The following is a 19,475-nucleotide window of genomic DNA, read 5'->3' as shown; positions in this document are numbered from 1 at the left end:
AGTAACTGCTACTTTGGAGTCACAATGTCACATGTCGTGCAAAAAACTCACAAGTCAGTGTTGATTGCATTTGTTGGAAACTATTTGCCAGAAATGTTACTCTGGAAACCACACTAGCAACTCCTTACAAGTGAGAAACAGTCACAGGAGGAGATTACTGGCTTTGTCAGCAAAAAGCAGATGCTCATCCATAAATGATGAGTCAATGTAGACTGGGATTTAGCCCACTGTTTGGGCTGATACAGCAAACATGCTTATGAGGAGAAGAAAATTGCTCTACCTTCAGCTTTGAAAAAAAGACAAAACTTCATGGCTCTAAACATGCAAACATTGACTCACAGCACTGACCCTGTGTCTGAAGACACACTAACTGTGGCATGAAAGTTGGTAGAAAAGTTCTCTAATAGAGTTTTCAGTAATGGATCTCCAGCATGGTCATAGTGCCACACGTAGATCAAAGCATACGTAATCCTACAGCTGTTCCACTAAAGCTTCACTCAACTGGGTGAGTAGAACTAATCTGTACCAGGCCCTGGGTGTGTGTGCGCAGTTTCACTTCCCAATGCCACCTGCCCAGCATTTCTATTTTAGTACAGCTCGGCCCTACAAGCAGAAAGTAAAATGTGACACACACAAACGCATACATACACGCATAATTGTCCATATGTTTGGAAACCAATGCCAACATACTAATTCATTTACACACTGACCTATGGAGGACTAGGAAAGACACTTACATTATTACATTTACATTTATTCATTTAGCAGACGCTTTTATCCAAAGCGACTTACAAATGAGGACAGTGGAAGCAATCAAAAACAACAAAAAGAGCAATGATATATAAGTGTTATAACAAGTCTCATGTTAACACAGTACACGTAGCATGGGCTTTTTAAAATAATATAATAAATACACAAACACAATTTGCATAATAAATGAAAAGAAAATAGAATACAAAAAGATTAGAAAGTTAGTTAGATTTTTTTTAAAGAATAGAATTAGAATAGTGTTAAGAGTGTTAAAGTTAGAGGGTCAAATAAAGATGGAAGAGATGTGTTTTAAGCCGATTCTTGAAGATGGCTAAGGACTCAGATGCTCGGATTGAGTTGGGCAGGCCATTCGACCAAGAGGGAACATTTCATTTAAAAGTCCGTAAACGAGACTTTGTGCTTCTTTGGGATGGCACAATCAAGCGATGTTCACTTGCAGAACGCAAGCTTCTAGAGGGCACATAAGTCTGAAGTAACAAATTTAGGTAAATGGGTGCAGAGCCAGTGGTGGTTTTGTAGGCAAACATCAATGCCTTGAGTTTTATGCGAGCAGCTATTGGAAGCCAGTGCAAATTGATAAACAGAGGTGTGACGTGTATTCTTTTTGGCTCATTAAAAATTAATATTGCTGCCGAGTTCTGGATTAATTGTAAAGGTTTTATAGAACTGGCTGGAAGACCTGCCAAGAGGGCATTGCAATAGTCCAGCCTGGACAGGACAAGAGCTTGAACAAGGATATCGCATAATTAATTGTAAGTTTTAAACATGTTTAAAAAAATTGTTCTGCTGGCTTTAAATTTTATTTTTAACATTTTAAATATGTATATTAGTTTATACATTATTTCCATTTTTATGTTTATTATTAAACTGATATCTTATTTCCTCATTTTTTTGTAATGTCAATTCTTTATTTTAAAGATTTAATTCTTTGATTCATTCAGTTGTTTGATTGGTTGGTTTACGTTTTTCAAGGTCAAGTCTTAGTCAATTCAAGACAAGTCACAATATTTGGAGAACATACTTGTTCAGACATAAGGTTTTTAATTTGGAGTCCAAGTCAGTTTTTGTTACTTGTGTATGGAGTGAGATTCCATTCCTGCATCTCATAAATGTGACGAACCTTTACCCCCACTAACCAAGCCCTCACAGAATTGGAATCAAAATCAGAAAAAGCTTTACTGCCAGGTATGTTTACACATACGAGGAATGTGTTTTGATGACAGAAGCTTCAACAGTACAAACAAAATGACAGCGACAATATAAGACACTGGGACAGAAACTGCTATTCACATATGTGAAGACATGTCAAAAAAAAAAGAAAAGAAAAGAAAAGTAAAACGTGAATTATTAACTTTTTAATTAATGTAAAAATAGTTTGACGAACACGCAAGTAAAGCTAAACTTGTCTTGTACACAGGGACGCTGACGCCTTGTGCCAGTGCCGGTTGCCCACCCCAGAGGGCGCAAGAAGCCAGTTTTCGTTGCTCCTGAACCGACTGATCACGGAGCGGTTCCCGTACACAGATCCCAAACACTAAACAGGTGGTCATACACCGCCACACAGCGCCCGCCGCGATGAAACTGAACGAGTACCGATCGTAACTTACATTGAGCCGCCAAGGTGCTGAACCAAAGATTATTAATGATCTGGACACCAGAGCACGGGAGCCTTTGATCCCAAGTTCCCTTGGATTCGGGAAGGTCTACGGAGAGTTGGAGCTATGAAAGTGACGGTGTGTTTCGGAAGAACTCGGGTCGTGGTTCCGTGCGGAGATGGCAACATTAAAGTGCACTCGCTCGTCCAGCAGGCCTCGATGCGGTACAGGAGAGCGATCGCCAAGGTGAGATGCTGTTTCTCTGTATCATCTGATTGTGCTCTGGAAACATAGTTGCGCCGGTGAGGGCTGCAAATATGGCGGTGTCGAGACGGAGTAAGTGAGCGGGGGAAGGGATTGGGACAGTCCGGGCACTTTAACTCCGGGGAGGAATGGCTTTATTCGCTAGGAAATAAAACGTTTTGTGTTTTTATCCTCATCTAGTGTGCTGGACATTCTCCTTTGTTCTTTATGTCCACGGCAGACTGCTGGAAGTCAGTGAGAAATTAGGGAAACGAAGTGAGAGAGAGCGAAGTTACTCCACGTTTTTACTCTACTTTGGGACCCGTTAGGAATGACAGCCTTTACTATACGTAGTGCAATATCACGTACATTGACTTTTTGTTTACATTGCAGGTTGCTTTAACTGTAGCATCCATATGCTTTTTGTGATGAAAATATGTCTTGAACTTTTCTTATGTGTAGCCTACGCGAGTCCTGCGCTTTGTTGTGAGCTGATGAGAGCTGCTGCTGCTAGGCTAACAGTGACAATCGATATGTCCTCTACTTATTTGGCACATTTAAACCGTGCATTTTCTACACCCCTACAGAACGACGGGACAAAACCGGAACGCTCTCTTTCCGGAATCAACAAAGCTGTCCGTTTAGCGCGAGAGCTCACTGTCCGCGCGCATAGTTCCGGGCGTTCAGCTTCGTTGATTCGTCGCGTCGCTAGCAGTGTGTATGGGGCTCTAGAAGTGCGTTTGCTACTTTGATAATTTAAAAAAAATTTTCTCATATAAAAAAAAATGAGGGACTTAAAGAGATATCATGACAACACTCTAGAAATGTCACTCTTTTAGAAAACGCGGTTTTATTTTCAACATACAGCGGGTCGACTTTTCATGGGCGCTGCCATGCAAGTTAAAGGGTTAGTTCGCCCAATTTGCAAAATGATGTCATTAATAACTCACCCTCATGTTGTTCCAAACCCGTAAGACCTCCGTTTATTTTTGGAACACAGTTTAAGATATTTTAGATTTAGTCCGAGAGCTCTCAGTCCCTCCATTGAAGCTGTGTGTACGGTATACTGTCCATGTCCAGAAAGGTAAGAAAAACATCATCAAAGTTGTCCATGTGACATCAGAGAGGTCAGTTAGAATTTTTTGAAGCATCGAAAATACATTTTGGTCCAAAACTACCAAAAACTACGACTTTATTCAGCATTTTCTTCTCTTCCGTGTCTGTTGTAAGACAGTTCAAAACAAAGCAGTTTGTCATATCCGGTTCGCGAATGAATCATTCGATGTAACCGGATCTTTTTGAACCAGTTCACCAAATCGAACTGAATCGTTTTAAACAGTTCGCGTCTCCAAAACGCATTGTTGTCCACCCACCTCTTGAGGATTGACCACAAGTTCTCAATGGGATTAAGATCTGGAGAGTTTCCAGTAATGGACCCAAAATTTCAACATTCTGGTCCCCGAGCCACTTAGTTATCACTTTTGCCTTATGGCACGGTGCTCCATCGTGCTGGAAAATGCATTGTTCTTCACCAAACTGTTGTTGGATTGTTGGAAGAAGTTGCTGTTGGAGGGTGTTTTGGTACCATTCTTTATTCATGGCTGTGTTTTTGGGCAGAATTGTGAGTGAGCCCACTCCCTTGGATGAGAAGCAACCCCACACATGAATGGTGTCAGGATGCTTTACTGTTGGCATGACACAGGTATGATGGTAGCGCTCACCTTTTCTTCTCCGGACAAGCCTTTTTCCAGATGCCCCAAAAAATCGGAAAGGGGCTTCATCGGAGAATATGACTTTGCCCCAGTCCTCAGCAGTCCATTCACTATACTTTCTGCAGAAGATCAATCTGTCCCTGATGTTTTTTTTTGGAGAGAATTGGCTTCTTTGCTGCCCTTCTTGACACCAGGCCATCTTCCAAAAGTCTTGGCCTCACTGTGCGTGCAGATGCGCTCACACCTGCCTGCTGCCATTCCTGAGCAAGCTCTGCACTGGTGGCACTCCGATCCCGCAGCTGAATCCTCTTTAGGAGACGATCCTGGCGCTTGCTGGACTTTCTTGGATGCTCTGAAGTCTTCTTTACAAGAATTGAACCTCTTTCCTTGAAGTTCTTGATGATCCTATAAATTGTTGATTTAGGTGCAATCTTAGTAGCCACAATATCCTTGCCTGTGAAGCCATTTTTATGCAACGCAATGATGGCTGCACGCGTTTCTTTGCAGGTCACCATGGTTAACAATGGAAAAACAATGATTTCAAGCATCTCCTTTTAACATGTCAAGTCTGCCATTCTAACCCAATCAGCCTGACATAATGATCTCCAGCCTTGTGCTCGTCAACATTCTCACCTGAGTTAACAAGACGATTACTGAAATGATCTCAACAGGTCCTTTAATGACAGCAATGAAATGCAGTGGAAAGGTTTTTTTGGGATTAAGTTCATTTTCATGGCAAAGAAGGACTATGCAATTCATCTGATCACTCTTCATAACATTCTGGAGTATATGCAAATTGCTATTATAAAAACTAAAGCAGCAACTTTTCCAATTTCCAATATTTATGTAATTCTCAAAACTTTTGGCCACGACTGTAAACTGAGTTATTGTTATAGTTAATGTTCTTTTTGTGAATAGGCCTTTACTGTTTTTCTGAACTAAATTTAAGACGATGGGTCATTTATGAATCGTACATTCGTGTCACGTGACAGATGAACCAAAAGCCTCAGGTGAACGAATCATTTGAGTTTCTCCTGATTTATGTTTTGCTGCTTATATAGTTTATAGTATCTTAATTTGGAATATGATCAAATGACAATTTGAATGTGTGCAGGGAATTTAGTCATTGAAAATATCTTTCCATTTTAACACCTGGCCTAAATTACTTCTAAATGGTTTGTATTATGATTAATTTATTTTGAACTTGAGAGTCTCTGATCTTCCCACCACAAATCCATGAGGTCAGAACTTTTCTTTGACAGGTTATATTATATTAACAATAATAATACTTTTACAAAGCAAAAATGGATACACAGGTTTGATAAACAGGTTGGTTCATGTTCTGAACATAAACCTGTCCAAACTTTATCCTAGCATGAATCACCAACTCGCAAGAAATAACTGCGATTGCATCCAGTAATGTCTGTAGATATATGTAGTATGAGATGGAAAACAAATTTAGATGTTAATAGCTTGGGCTGTCCTGTTGACCACCATTTGCACCAGCAGATATCCGAGAATACCCCAAAGTCTGGTTTGCGCCGGGGAGAAATCAGCATTCAGGATCAGCACTTAGACTAATAGCGTTCAATACATTGCTTTTACAGTTAACTGATCCGAGGCTCAGAGATTTTAGCTTGATATATGAGTTGCGAGAGCAGGGGTGAGTAAGACAAAAGCATGTTTGTTCACATGAATAAATAATTTTCACTTTTAGTAGCATATGAGCAGAATTGTTTATATGTGTTTTCACTGTTGGCCACCTGTGAGCTTGTGTGTGTGTGTAATGATTTATTGTTAAATGAAAGTTGTTTCCACTGTGTTTGCTCTTAAACAGAACATCTGTTAGTGTATATGTCTACGATCACAGCTGTTATTATGATGATGTAGAGTTTTATCGTGATGATATAGCGTTCCATTGTGATGGAGCAGTTATAATAATCATATGGAGTGTTATTGTTATGGCAAATCAGATTTTATGAAGTTAAGGATGACCTGATGTAAGATTAGGCCAGTTTTATGTCAGCTGACCCGACTACATTTCACCCATTCACTACAGAGGATCCACTAGTAGAGCAAGTGATGTAATGATATTGAACCCCGTTTGTGTATTTTGGAGCTAATATTATGCTGATTTGGAGTGCTATTATTATGATGGTAAGTCAGTATGATGATTTGGTGTGTGTGTAGAGTTTTGTTGAGATGATTTAGCTTGTATTGTGATGGTGTGGAGGGTAGTTAAGAGAGAATGTTGCTTTTTTGACATTGCTTTATTACAAGGAAGTGGAGGGTTGTTGTGAGGTAGATGATATGCTGATGTCCATTTGTAGTTTATATCGCAGGAAGTGGTGTGAATAATAAAGTACAGTGGGTGTCATAGAGAGAGATAAATACAGGCACTGAAACAAGGACAGTGTTTGTGAATGTGTCCTTGGTTCTGTTACATTGTCACACATTCCATTTGCTTTTCTCTTTCCCCCAAATTACCTCTGCTACTCTTTAACTACATTCAACTCGCCTTTTTCTTTCTGTTCACATTGCTTTAATTCTGTTTCTAGGTTCTAGTATTTCAGCTGCTCAGACTGTGGCTACTCTTTAGGCCAATCAAACAAATAGAGGTTTTGTGTGAGACTGTCAGGTTCGAATTTAGGGCTGATCTGTTGTAAATTTTGTATTTTAATAGAATATTTTATGTAAATTTACTGAAAATGTATTCACCTTCAGGCCATCCAAGCTGTAGATGAGTTTGTTTCTTCATTGGAACAGATTTGGAGAGTTTTTTTCTTTTTTTTCTTTTTTTAGCGTTACTACTATGGGTGCCATCAGAATGAAAGTCCAAACATCTGATATAAGCATCACAAGAAGAATCCACAAGAAATCCACACAACTTCAGTCCATCAATTTACATTTTGTGAGAAGAAAAGCTGTATGTTTGTAGGAAGCAAATCCATCATTAAGGTGTTTTAACACCAACATTTCGCTCCTGGACATAATTAACATTGTCCTCTATCCATAAAATGGCTTTCTCCAGTGAACATTTAGTGCATTTAGTTTGATGTGAAAAAGCCATCCCAGCTATTTTGTTTACATGCATTTTTATGCTAAAATCTGAGAAATGTGTTTATAATACGACAGAAATTGATGAATTGCTGCTGAATATTGGATTTGTTAAGCATGCAAAGGCAAACGGAAGTAATGCATGCTTCCCTCAGTCTGTGGTTCTTGCATAAGTGAGTTCAAGTCAGTGTGGGAAAAGTCTATAGATTGTTGTGCAGTTTAGTGTGTTTTTACTTTGATCAGAGGACTTTATAAGCTCCAAATGAACTTGATTCTCCCTCGTCCCTGAGGGTGTCTGTATCTGTAATCTCTCAGTGATTTGATTGAGTAGACTGAGGGCTCAGCTGTCACACTGACACAGAACAAGAGTTACACAAGCTGTGGAAATGTTTCAAAAGCAGAAGCCTAAAAATTAGGGCTGTGTCCGATATAGAGCCAATAAGGAACTGTTTAAAAAAAACAAATATATATATATATATATATATATATATGTATGGTTGTTTCTGTGTTTTAAAAATGTCTGGGAGGAGCTTTGATTTGGTTGATTGTGTTTAATTGGTGTAGCTCTAACAGGTAACTCACTGAGGCATCATTATCATGAGATTCTAGGTAATTCCCAATCTTGACTGGCACTGTGCTCCAGGCCACCATAGGTTTTATTATAAAGCTTTTATGGTATATATAGTTATTGCTGTATAAAGAAATACAGAAACATTTAGCGCAAGTATCAGCTGTAAATGTGGTTTGGAAACATCTGTCAGTTTGTTGTCTATGTATTGACTGTATATAGTATTTTCTTGAGTTCTGCTGCTTCGCTTTTTTTTTATTGGTGGGATAAAAGATTTGATCCTAGATTTGCCCACAGGGAATGAAGCTGTTGGTGTACTAGAGGATATTTTGGAAAACAGTGTTAGTAAGTTCCCTGCAGAGAACCACAGCCTCTTGCTGAACATTCATTGGAGAAACTCTCAGATAACCTTTTTAGAAAACTCAATTCAGTCTCGTTGGGAAAATGCGCTTGTGGCAAAACTGTCTGTGAAATATGTGACCCTGAACCACAAAACCAGTCTTAAATCGCTGGGGTATATTTTTAGCAATAGCCAAAAAAATATTGTATGGGTCAAAAACATCTACATCGAATGGGCTTTTCTTTTATGCCAAATATCATTAGGAGATTAAGTAAAGATCGTGTTCCATGAAGATATTTTGCAAATTTCCTACCTTAAATATATAAAATCTTAATTTTTGATTAGTAATATGCATGGCTAAGAATTCATTTGGACAACTTTAAAGGCGATTTTATCAGTATTTAGAATTTTTTGCACACTCAGATTCCAGATTTTCATATAGTTGTACAACCAAATATTGTCTGATCCTAATCAACCATAAATCAATGGAAAGCATATTTATTCAGCTTTCAGATAATGGATACATATCATTTTCGAAAAATGTACACATAAGACTGGTTATGTGGTCCAGGGTCACATATTACATTGCTTCTTGTAATACATTTTACAACATTTTCACAGTAAAATATTCTGTGAGTGGTGCTAAAAGTGTGTTCAGGTTTATCTGAAACTGATAAACATCATTCTGGCAGCATTCTATTACGTTGGTTGTTGTACATTTTGTGCTAGTCAAGACATGAAATATCTGGGTAAATTGGCTCTATTGCACTTGAAAACAATGTACCATCTTCATTAAACTGTACCCTAAACCTAATGGATAATGTTAATAAAAGCAAATGTGAAATAGAAATGCATTTGCTGAAGCAGCCATGCCATCTCCGCTTGCTACAAGTCTTTGAGCCCTTTGAACATGACTCGTGTTTTTCTAGGACTCATACCGAGTGCTCTGCATTGCAATTGCAATGCTGTACCAGGTGAGCTACCAAGCAAGTTTACTACGTCTTATAGAGCTGCTTATGTGATGCAATCATCAAACTGTATTAGTTTGCAAACCATGGACTGTGGGAACGTGTCTGATGTCGAAACATAGTATTGTGCAAGGACTTATGCAAAAATAAGTCTTTATTAATTAATAATCTGCTCCTCTAATCGTAATTGGTGTAAAAGTGAATCATAGCTGTTTTGCTGTAAGTCAATTGTATATTTAGAGAAATTCTGGATTGTTTTTTGCTACACACATTAAAAGTGTACACAAATATTTGCAGTGTAAAATGTTGTAAACCCTATAGAATACCATTCACATAAACACACCAAATAACCAAATTAACCACTTTATTAACCATTTATTTAAACCAAAACTAAACTGCATGCCTTAAACCCCGCAGACCACCACAAACACAGTAATGTCTGTAAGAAAACAGCATGGACTGGACACAACTATGGTGTTATGTTCTCTGTTATGCTGTGGGTCACACATACTTCATTTGTTCAATACCTCTTAAAGTGACAGTGTCACATTAAGATGGGCTGTGCAGACCCATGTGATTAAGTTGGTTAGTTGTCAGACATTAATTAAATGTCTGCTTGAGTGTAAATGTCAGACTGACCCTCCATCTTCTGTTTAGGAAACACACACAACTTTGTAAATGTTGTTGTGGTACTTCCCATTCACATCTGTTTTTCTTCCTATAAGATAACCATGATTACTACTCTAACAAAAAATATAATGCTATTGTCATGTTTTTTGGAGGTGTACTATAGTAATATCATATTAATATTCTTATAAATACCATGGTGTGTACCTGTATAGCAATCACATGAATATGACATTACCTTTTTGCCTCATCACATGAATCATGTATCAGTACTTTTAAACTTGTTGATAACTCCGTTTGCTGTAGATATGAAATAAAACCTCATTTAGTACATTCATGCAAATTTTTACTGGTTTTGCTTTTCTCATGAGTATATTCAGAAATGTTAGTTAAACCTGTCCATGCAAGTGAACACAGTGTGTGTTTGTGAGCGTTTGTTTGTAGGTTGGTAAATTGTTTGTGCAAGTTGTTTATCTGGGTGCCAAGCTATTCTGAATGGCATGAGTTCCACAGAGGGGTATTTCAGGCTGCATGAAGCTCATGAAGGACTTATTTCTCAGGCGACTGCTTTTAGCAGCACGGTTTTTGCATTTGTGTGAATCTCCTGCTGTGTGTGTGTGTGTGTTTGTGTGTGAGGGAGAGATGGGGGATTGTGTCTTTATATGGTCATGTCTATAAGTTATCTGTCATGATATTTAAAACACCAGCACTAATGTCACTGGAATAGTCAAAGACGGCAGCTTTCTGCTGTAAGCAGCTGTGAGTGTGTGTGTATAAACATACAGGATTCAGTGTATATGGGTGTTTCCTCGGCTGAGAGCAATTTTATGTCCCAGGGGTTCATTTTTACTAAAACTAACATGTTTCTTTTTGTGATATGAAAGTCACATTAAAACTTAAAAACTTTTTTTTTCTGTCTGTGCCTTCATCCTTTGTTTCTTCTTTTCAAATGCTTTTTTATGTTGTACAAGTGGGAATGCAGCACAATACATTGGTCCCCTATTGGTTACTTTATTGTCTTATTTTTCCTGTTTTTACATTTTTTGACTTTAACTGCACATTATGATGGTGTTATGCATAAATTAATGTATAATAAAAGCAATTCATATGAGTTTTTAATAGTTTTTAAAATGTATTTTGTATTCGTATTTATTAATACTGGCAAACAAATGCTTTAATGCATTTCTTTGTCTTCAGTCTCAAATATAAAATTCCATGATAAAATAGTTGCATTTTAAAAATTATAATAATCTAAACGGAGTGAACAAAACAATTTTTAGATTTATTTTTGAAAATGATTTTACATTTTGAATGTCCCGGTTTTGCTGTTAGTCATGTTTTATAAATTTTTTTGGTGAATAACAAATTAATTTGTCATATTTAGACATTTTTTAATATTACACCCTTTTTTTTTTATAATATCTTTATGGTGCTGTTGAGTCCTTTTTTAAGCTTGACATCCCCAGTCCTCATTCACTTAGAAAAATTAACTGGGAGATTCTTTAAAAAATGATATTTTGTGATTCATGAGGAAAAAGTCGTGTTTTGATGAACCCGAAGATGAGATGCTGAATCTCTGACTGGTTTTACGAGGTTAACAGTCATTTTTGGAGTCTGTCCTTCTGCCTGCGGACCTAGCTGATGACAGATGAGTGCTAACGGACGTTCTATATTTAACTCAAACGAGGCATTAATGGATGTGACTTAATTGAGTCTCAGTGAAATGAGTTTGACTCGGTGCATGTGCGCGCTTCATGGGGAAGAACCTCTCAGATGGAGAGTGAGTTTATGGGTTCAGTGTCGTCTGTTCTGAAACATTGGACAAAGACAGACAGAATGAAAGAAAATGCAGAAATCTGAAAACATGAGACAGCATTGTGTGTGCGTTATGTAAGAGTGCAGCTGTGCTACAGGGATTTACTCTTCTGCACTTGTGTACAGATACGCTTATAAAAGGGAGAGTGGAGCAAAGGTTCAGAGATTTTAGTGATGAGATTTTAAGGGTGTTTTAAGCCTTGGTGTGAAGTTGGAATTAATTACTTTTTATTTGGATTAAAAAGGGTTAGTTTGTGGGTAACCAAATAGTTGCTGGTTCTTATTGTATATAAAAATTGTATTTAAAAAAATACATGGAAAGTCAATGGGGACAAGTAGTGTTGTCAAAAGACCCGGTACTTCGGTACCAAGTCGGTACAAAAAAAAATGTAAATGTGACGGTACCAGGTTTCTTTAAGTACCGGTAGTACCGAGGTCCCATTCAAACCCAGTTCAGCACTATGATTTCTGCGAAGCAGAAAACGAGGACGGAATCTCAAAATCCAGTCATGAAAATGAAACTTACATTTTAATATGGACAGTCATGGAATTTGTCAAAGTTAGCATAAATTAATCAAATCTCCATATGGACCAGTATCTGTAAATGTTAAGCCGCAAAAGTTGTTAGAAATATGAATCCGTGTTCTGCGCGTCTCTGTGTGAATTAATGAATGGCAGATGTGCGGGTTTGTTTACTACATAGACCGAAGCGCATGACGCTTGCATTAATTTCAGCGTCTGAGCTTCAGAGTTCTCTCTCCATCAAGTGATCTGAACTTTTCAGTTCATCTCAATGGACGCACAGCGCACCTGTAATTGATGCTCTGTAAACTCTTTGTGAAGGCGCACGACTCACCGTCGCTTTACTGATAGCGCTGTTTCTCACACATGCAAAGAGAGAGAGAGCGAGAGCTTACCATGCTGAATCGACACGCTATATGTAAACTATTCTTTGTTGTCTTCTACAGTCAAAATAATGGAGTTCATATAGAATTATTCATATTCATTTTCGAACAAGCAGAAGACATACCGGGCGGTTTCTCCGGTAGTGGGCGGAGCTAATACGCAAATGGCAATTTCATTGGCTGGCGCTGGTCTATTTCAGCAAATCAGTTTGACCGAACGCAGACAACGTGATTAATATTCATGAACCCAGCAGCTCATCAATTCATAGTGCATTGTATATACATTAGTATGATAGTAGAATTAGTAGTAGTATTATCTTTTAATAATAATTAATATGATCTATTACTATTTTTTTACAGAAACCCTCAATGACCAAAAATATCTTAAGCATCACCACCAGTCTTAAGTTCAGTTAAAATGACAAATATGCATTCATTAGGCCTAAAAGTTAATTTTTACATAAAGGCATTGTGGTAGAAATATTACTATTATTTAGTAAAATGTATGTGATACTGCTACTACTGTTGAAAATATTTTTTAAAGAAATAAATCACAATATTTCTTGCATGTTTTAATTTTAATAGCAAATCCCCTTTATTTACCAAAAATAAAATGTTTAAATTTAATAAATTAAAAGACAAATTAAATTTGGGTGAAACTTGTTTACTGTTTTTAATTATATAGTTATATAACTTGTAGAAAAACTTTAAACACAATTGTAAATAAGTATAAAGAATGGCATTGGTTTTATTTTTAGTGCTAAAAAGTAATTTTTTTAAAATTAGCATATTTTTGTGTTTTGCTTTGGTACCGAAATTGGTACCGAGAACCGTGGATTTTCACTGGTATCGGTACCGAATACTGAAATTTTGGTACCGTGACAACACTAGGGACAAGTAATTGTTCGGTTACCAACATTCTTCAAAATAGCTTCTTCAGTGTTAATTTTTGTCTGAACGATTGCTTTAATTGAATAACAATTGATTTTTTGTTTTGTAATAATTTGCTGAGAAAATCCCCCTAAATGATGATAATTAAGAAATATTTTTGGATTGTAACATTACATCATTATTGAAATATTATTGATGTCTACTCACAAATGCATTACTTATTCTGATGACGGGAAATACTTTATTACAGATTTTGAGGTTCAGGTTGGGAGCATGAATAATTAAATTTGTATTGTCTTATTTTCTTTATGCTATTTAATTAATAAATTGACAGGCATAATCTCTTTATTTCAAGTATTCAAATATTAAGTCTTAATATTGTCCCCCTCGATCAGAGCATCTATTATTTCTGCCAAATAACCCCTGAGAGAGACTGTAGCTGAAAGCATGGAATACATGAAGAGATTCAGAATATTTTCTGTGATGGTATTTTTTAAGTCTCTGGACATAATCGTGTAGCTGCTTGATTTACTTCTCAGTTTCTAATGTAATCACATCTCTTCTCAAACTGAATTCAAATCTTCTCTTTTTAAGTTTAATGTTTTCTTCCTGAATCAAATTGAATCAACCTGCCACTGAATTGAATCTCAGTTATATTGACTCTCTTCGCGAGTTCAATCTTATCACATCTTCTTTCCAGGTTATTCTTATCGAATCTTACCTTCTTAAATGGAATCACATCTTGAATAAACATCTTGAATAAAATTGCATCACAAATTTATTCATAACTCTTCTTTTTTTTATAATTAACAGACAAAAAAACAATAATACAAAGAGTTAAACAATATTTTGGTACATTAATCAAAACAGAACAATAATGATAAAAAAAAACTCTTCTTAGATATGAAGTATATAGTTTTTGCACTAAAAATGTCACCTAGAGGAATGGCCCGATGTCAGTTATTCCTTACATATTATAGTCTTATAAAAGCTCCACCAGTGTTTACCCTTGTTTTAACCAGTTGTCTATCTGTGTATATTTTAGCAAATCTTCAAATTTTGGGTTGCATTTCTACCATGTCTCTATAAATTTGATCATTTAATATGTCAGTGTTGCCGCACTGGCTAAACTGTCTGGCTCAGCCTGCTACAGTAGCCACGCCCCAAACTCTCGCTATTGGTTGAGCTGGAAAGAGATTGATACTGATCTTAGCAGGCTACTTTAAATGTTTTGATGGTGCCTGGGAGGCTCAATGATTACAATTTTGGGGAGATAAACCCATGAAAGGCATACTTATGAGGGATGTAACGATACACCACAAGTCGGTTGAAAATTAATACAAATATGTTACGATTTAAATCGGTTGAGATGTTAAATGAATCACGGGGGTAGGCGTTTATATGAATGTATCTCTGAGGGGAACTGACTGTCTTTAGAAAAGTTTAGATGTTTTTTTGTTCATCTTCCCTCCGTATAAAGTAGTGTTTATTAGAGCAGGCTGCTTTGTTTACAGCAGTAGCCAAGGAAACACTATATTTCTGCTTCGTAAGCGCCATCTGCTGTCAGAGAGGGAATCTGCATTATTTTCCTTTTTTCCCCAGATGTTTTATTTAGCGTAGTTTCACAAAACTAAAGTCAGACCATTCCATTTTTGCAGCATCTTGGATTGTCATTAAAATACAATGGTTGCCTCTTTTATTTGTGTTATTTATCTATTTGATTTGCTATATGTTTTAAAATTTCATTGTAATTTTATTTGACATTTCAATTTCACAAAGAAAAGTGCAGCATTTTGTCCAAGTAAAAATCTCAGATTATGAGAAAAAATTGTTAGAAAATCACACAATCACACATCGCATTGTGAGTTGAGTGAATCGTTACATCCCTAATATTTATAGTAGTCGGTTAACAGAACACATTTTGACAATTTTTTTCATTTTTAATTATAATGAATGTCACCTCAAACCTGAATCTCTTTACAGAAGTGATTCGAATGAATCCTCTTCAGTCAAATTGAATCATTTCTTGATCTGGATCTCCTCATCAGATCAATGTAGGATCTTCACGTCGCTGAATCAAATGCAAGCGTTTACTCCTCACGGAATTGCAGCGTGTTCTAGATGATTTCTCTGTAAATTTCTGTTTTCAACTCATTAAACATTTCCAGCCAGCCTGTGAAAACATGCCAATGATCATGCTTCAAAATGTATCAAACAACGGTAAGAACATGTTCCTTGGCACTGTTTGTCACATTTTTAAATATTTCAGATGCCCACTTGCCTCTTTAGAGTAAACACACATTAAGCTGACCATGAGTGTGTGTGAGTTAGCAACTACGAAATTACTCTTATTTCCTGTATCCTGCAGAAAGAGAGCCAGTTTGTTGAAAAGAGAGGCTTCATAAAGGCTCTTTCTCATGAAAACACTTTGCTCTCTGTTGGGGGAGACTGACGTTCCCTTATTGGACTGCATGTTTGGGTTAACGGACATGTGCTTTCTCTGTCAGGAGACTTTAAGAAGCTTTATTAGCATCAGAAACGAGGGATTACATTACCAACGCATTAATAAAAATCACACATGTATACACCCACACAAACACAGTTAGGATAGCAGCGTAAAGTAAGTTTGAATATCCGGTTGCTGTGTACATGTCTCTCCTCCTCGGCTGCTCAATAAGACATGGGCTCTCGTATCAAATACACACACTTGTCTTTGACAGCACAATCCTCTCAGCTTACACACACGGGGCTTTCTGAGAGTGAACTTCTCACGTTACTGAACGCGTCCTCGTTTGGGATTATTTGGTTCTCAACTGAGAGGGAGAAAGGAATGGCAAGGAGACATAAAGGGACTTTTAGCTGGTCTGGTTTCTTTTTTGTGTGGAGAAAGACAGATTGTGATGGTTAGAGATGTGGAAGCATCACTTCTCTCTGCAGAAGAGACTCCTGGAGGAAAAAGGCTGGGCTAAGCAGGTAGAGTCAGTGCTGATTGGTTCATACCTGTGGTACATTGTGACATGATTTAGTTTGGCCGGCAAAATGAAGCAGTTACTTATTCATTGTAGTCTGTTTTGACTCTTTGATGAAACTCTCTTTATGCTTTGATGTTTTTTTTTGTAATTTATTCGAGTTGATTGCAGTTTTTCAAAACCCCTGAACTTTGGCGCAATAAAACCTGTACCTTTTATGTTGCAGAGGTGCACTTTCTCTTTTCTAAGCAGCTAAATGACCTCATAAAATCATATTTGAGGGTTCTGTGGCTGGATCATGTCAGTAGGCTTCGAGATTTGAGAAAAAATACTTAATATAAAAACAAAAACATTTATGATTCATCCAGCACTATAAAACTTTTGTCCAATAAATAGTATTCATATAAATATGTATTAATTTCTATTTTTAATTTGTTGTATGAATTTTGATATTAGTATAATCTGTATTAGTTGAATAATAATAATAATAATTAATGTACAACAAATTAGTAATAATATAATAATAGTTACTAATAATGATGGTAATTATTATTATATTATTATTATTTCTGTAAAATATTACATTAGTTTATTTAATTCATATTAAATATTATCATCAATCATCATCATCATCATTATTATTATTAATAAATCATAATTTTGTTAATAATAGTCTCTATGTTCAGTTAAATGGTTTGGGTTCCTGAATAAATATAATAATAATAATAGTTAATAGTATAGTAGTTTTAGTAGTTGTATTATTTCTGTAAGATATGTTAAATATTATATTATTCTTATTTCTATTAAATATTATTATATTAAATATTACATTATCATTTTATATTAAGCTTAATTACAGTGATTACTTATTTTATTGTTTTTTTGTTTGTTTTTGTTTACTTGCTTGTTTTTTCGTTTTTGCTTTTGTTTTTGTAACAGGAAAGTGCATTTCAGTTTTGATTGATAAATGTTTCTGTCCCATAGTTTGGTTCTCTTTCTCTCTGTGGCTTTGACCTACAGTTGCTCTCTGTTGTCTGTGGCTATGTGCTGATTGTATTTGTGTGTGTGCTGTGTGCTGTGTGTGTGTGTGTGTGCTGTGTTCTGTCTGTCTGGTGGGTGTCATGATGAGTGGTAATGACCTGTGTGTGTGTGTGTGTGTGTGTGTTGTCCTGTCTGGTTCAGGTGCATTACCCTGATTAGTTAAACCCTCATTATGTGTGTGTGTTCTTCATCATTGATTAGAGTGTCCTGATAAAGTCTGTGTGTGTGTGTGTGTATGTGAGAGAGAGAGAGAGAGAGAGAGAGAGAGAGAGAGGTGTAGAAATACTTAAACTTAAGCCAAAGTCAAACAGAAGTTTACCATGTTATCTCTGTGTGTCTCTCTCAGGGTGAAGAGTACTGGGTTCAGGTGTACCGGCTGGAACACGGTGATGGAGGAATTCTTGACCTGGATGATGTTCTGTGTGATGTGGCCGATGACAAAGACCGAGTGAGACATGCTTTCAACACACACACACACACACACACACACACACACACACACACACACACACACACTCGCCAAACACTGCTAGCATTCTCTTCTAAAACGGGCAGCGCTCCTGTGTGTTGCTTTAGTAGTATATATTTTAGTTACAGGTATCAGATGACTGTTGTCTCGCCATAACCATGACCTAATTTGAGGACGGTCACACACACACACACACACACACACACACACTATTCTGAACTCCAGTGATTCTTTCTATTGATATGTCACTAGACCTGTATGGTATCTGCATCTGCAGAAACGCCGCAGGTTTCCACACCATTCCAGCCTACGTCATTCAGAACACATTCTACACATTCCACTGCTTTTGTGTTCATTTTTGAAAATTTTTAGATAATTTGCTAATGACTTCTGCTACCAATTAGACAGCTACCAATAGTGTGTGTGTGTGTGTATATATATATATATATATATATATATATATATATATATATATATTACTATCTTTTTTAACTTTCAATCTTGGGTACTCAATTTTGCATGATCAATAATATTTCACAGTTAGATTGATTTTAATGTAATCTTTAAAGATGAATTAATAATTTAATAACACTGTTGATTGTAATTTTAAGCACAAAATAAAATAAATATAAATTTTCATATTGTAAATTGTAATGTTGTGATGCCAATGACATTAAGTAATTAGTTTGTTTATTTATTTATTTATTTACTATTAGTCTTTGTAATGTTGTGTACATTGCTTGATAATGATAATAATTATTTTTATTTTTGGTGGTGGTGTTATTATTATTTGGAAATTGTAATTGTATTAATAGCAGCCTACATAATGTGGATGTTTCTTGTACTTGTATAAAGTCCCATATTAAAAATCTGTCTTATTTATAATAATAATAGTGATTATAATAACAATAAATATAATCATTATATAACTAAATTAAAAACATTTATAAAATGTAATTTTACTGTACGTTTGTTTTGGCAATATAATTCTAATCCGGTATTGACATAACATGAACAAAATTATTGTCTTATTGATACAGAGCAGAATTTTAATATTGACGCATCTCTTATTTACTGTACTGTACATTCAAAGTCATAAAAGTAAACAGTTGTGAATATTTAATGAGCAGAATGAATGGATGACTGATTAAAATGGCAGGAGAGCTCTCGGTTTTGTGCAGTGTGACTCTGCCCCCCTGTGGTCAAACACAGGCAGTGCGCTGTCCTCTCCACACTGCAGCATCGCGCTGACCCAGGACAGATGATATCGGCTTACCGAGACCACAGACACTTTGCTAGAATGTAGTTGTGTGTTTGATGTGGTGGGTGTGTCTGGGCGTGTGAGTGTTATTTTAGTTCTCTGAGTGAAATAAAAGACACTTCACATATGAGCCTGAGGGAGCATGTGAGATCATTCCACCAGGATAACGCTCACACATTTATAGCTGATAGTGTCTAGTTTTACCTTAAAAAGGCCATACCTTCTATCAGCCAGTGCACATGT

The 19,475-nt window shown here is 36.4% G+C and overlaps 1 protein-coding gene across 3 annotated transcripts in view; it reads left to right on the top strand.

The window, feature by feature from the left end:
- Positions 1 to 2,230: 2,230 nt before the first annotated feature.
- pard3ab (par-3 family cell polarity regulator alpha, b) overlaps positions 2,231 to 19,475 on the top strand; it is a 77,503-nt gene continuing 60,258 nt past the window's right edge. For all 3 annotated transcript variants that reach the window (XM_059501374.1, XM_059501375.1, XM_059501373.1), the window contains exons 1-2: positions 2,231 to 2,612; positions 17,849 to 17,950. In XM_059501374.1, the coding sequence (XP_059357357.1) occupies positions 2,493 to 2,612; positions 17,849 to 17,950 (222 nt within the window). In that variant the 5' untranslated portion in view covers positions 2,231 to 2,492. The remainder of the gene's footprint in view (positions 2,613 to 17,848; positions 17,951 to 19,475) is intronic.

Source organism: Carassius carassius, chromosome 20, assembly GCF_963082965.1.
Source record: "Carassius carassius chromosome 20, fCarCar2.1, whole genome shotgun sequence".
Taxonomy (NCBI): Eukaryota; Metazoa; Chordata; class Actinopteri; order Cypriniformes; family Cyprinidae; genus Carassius; species Carassius carassius.
The sequence above is the reverse complement of the archived record's forward strand: the minus strand, read 5'-3'. Positions and strand labels throughout refer to the sequence as shown.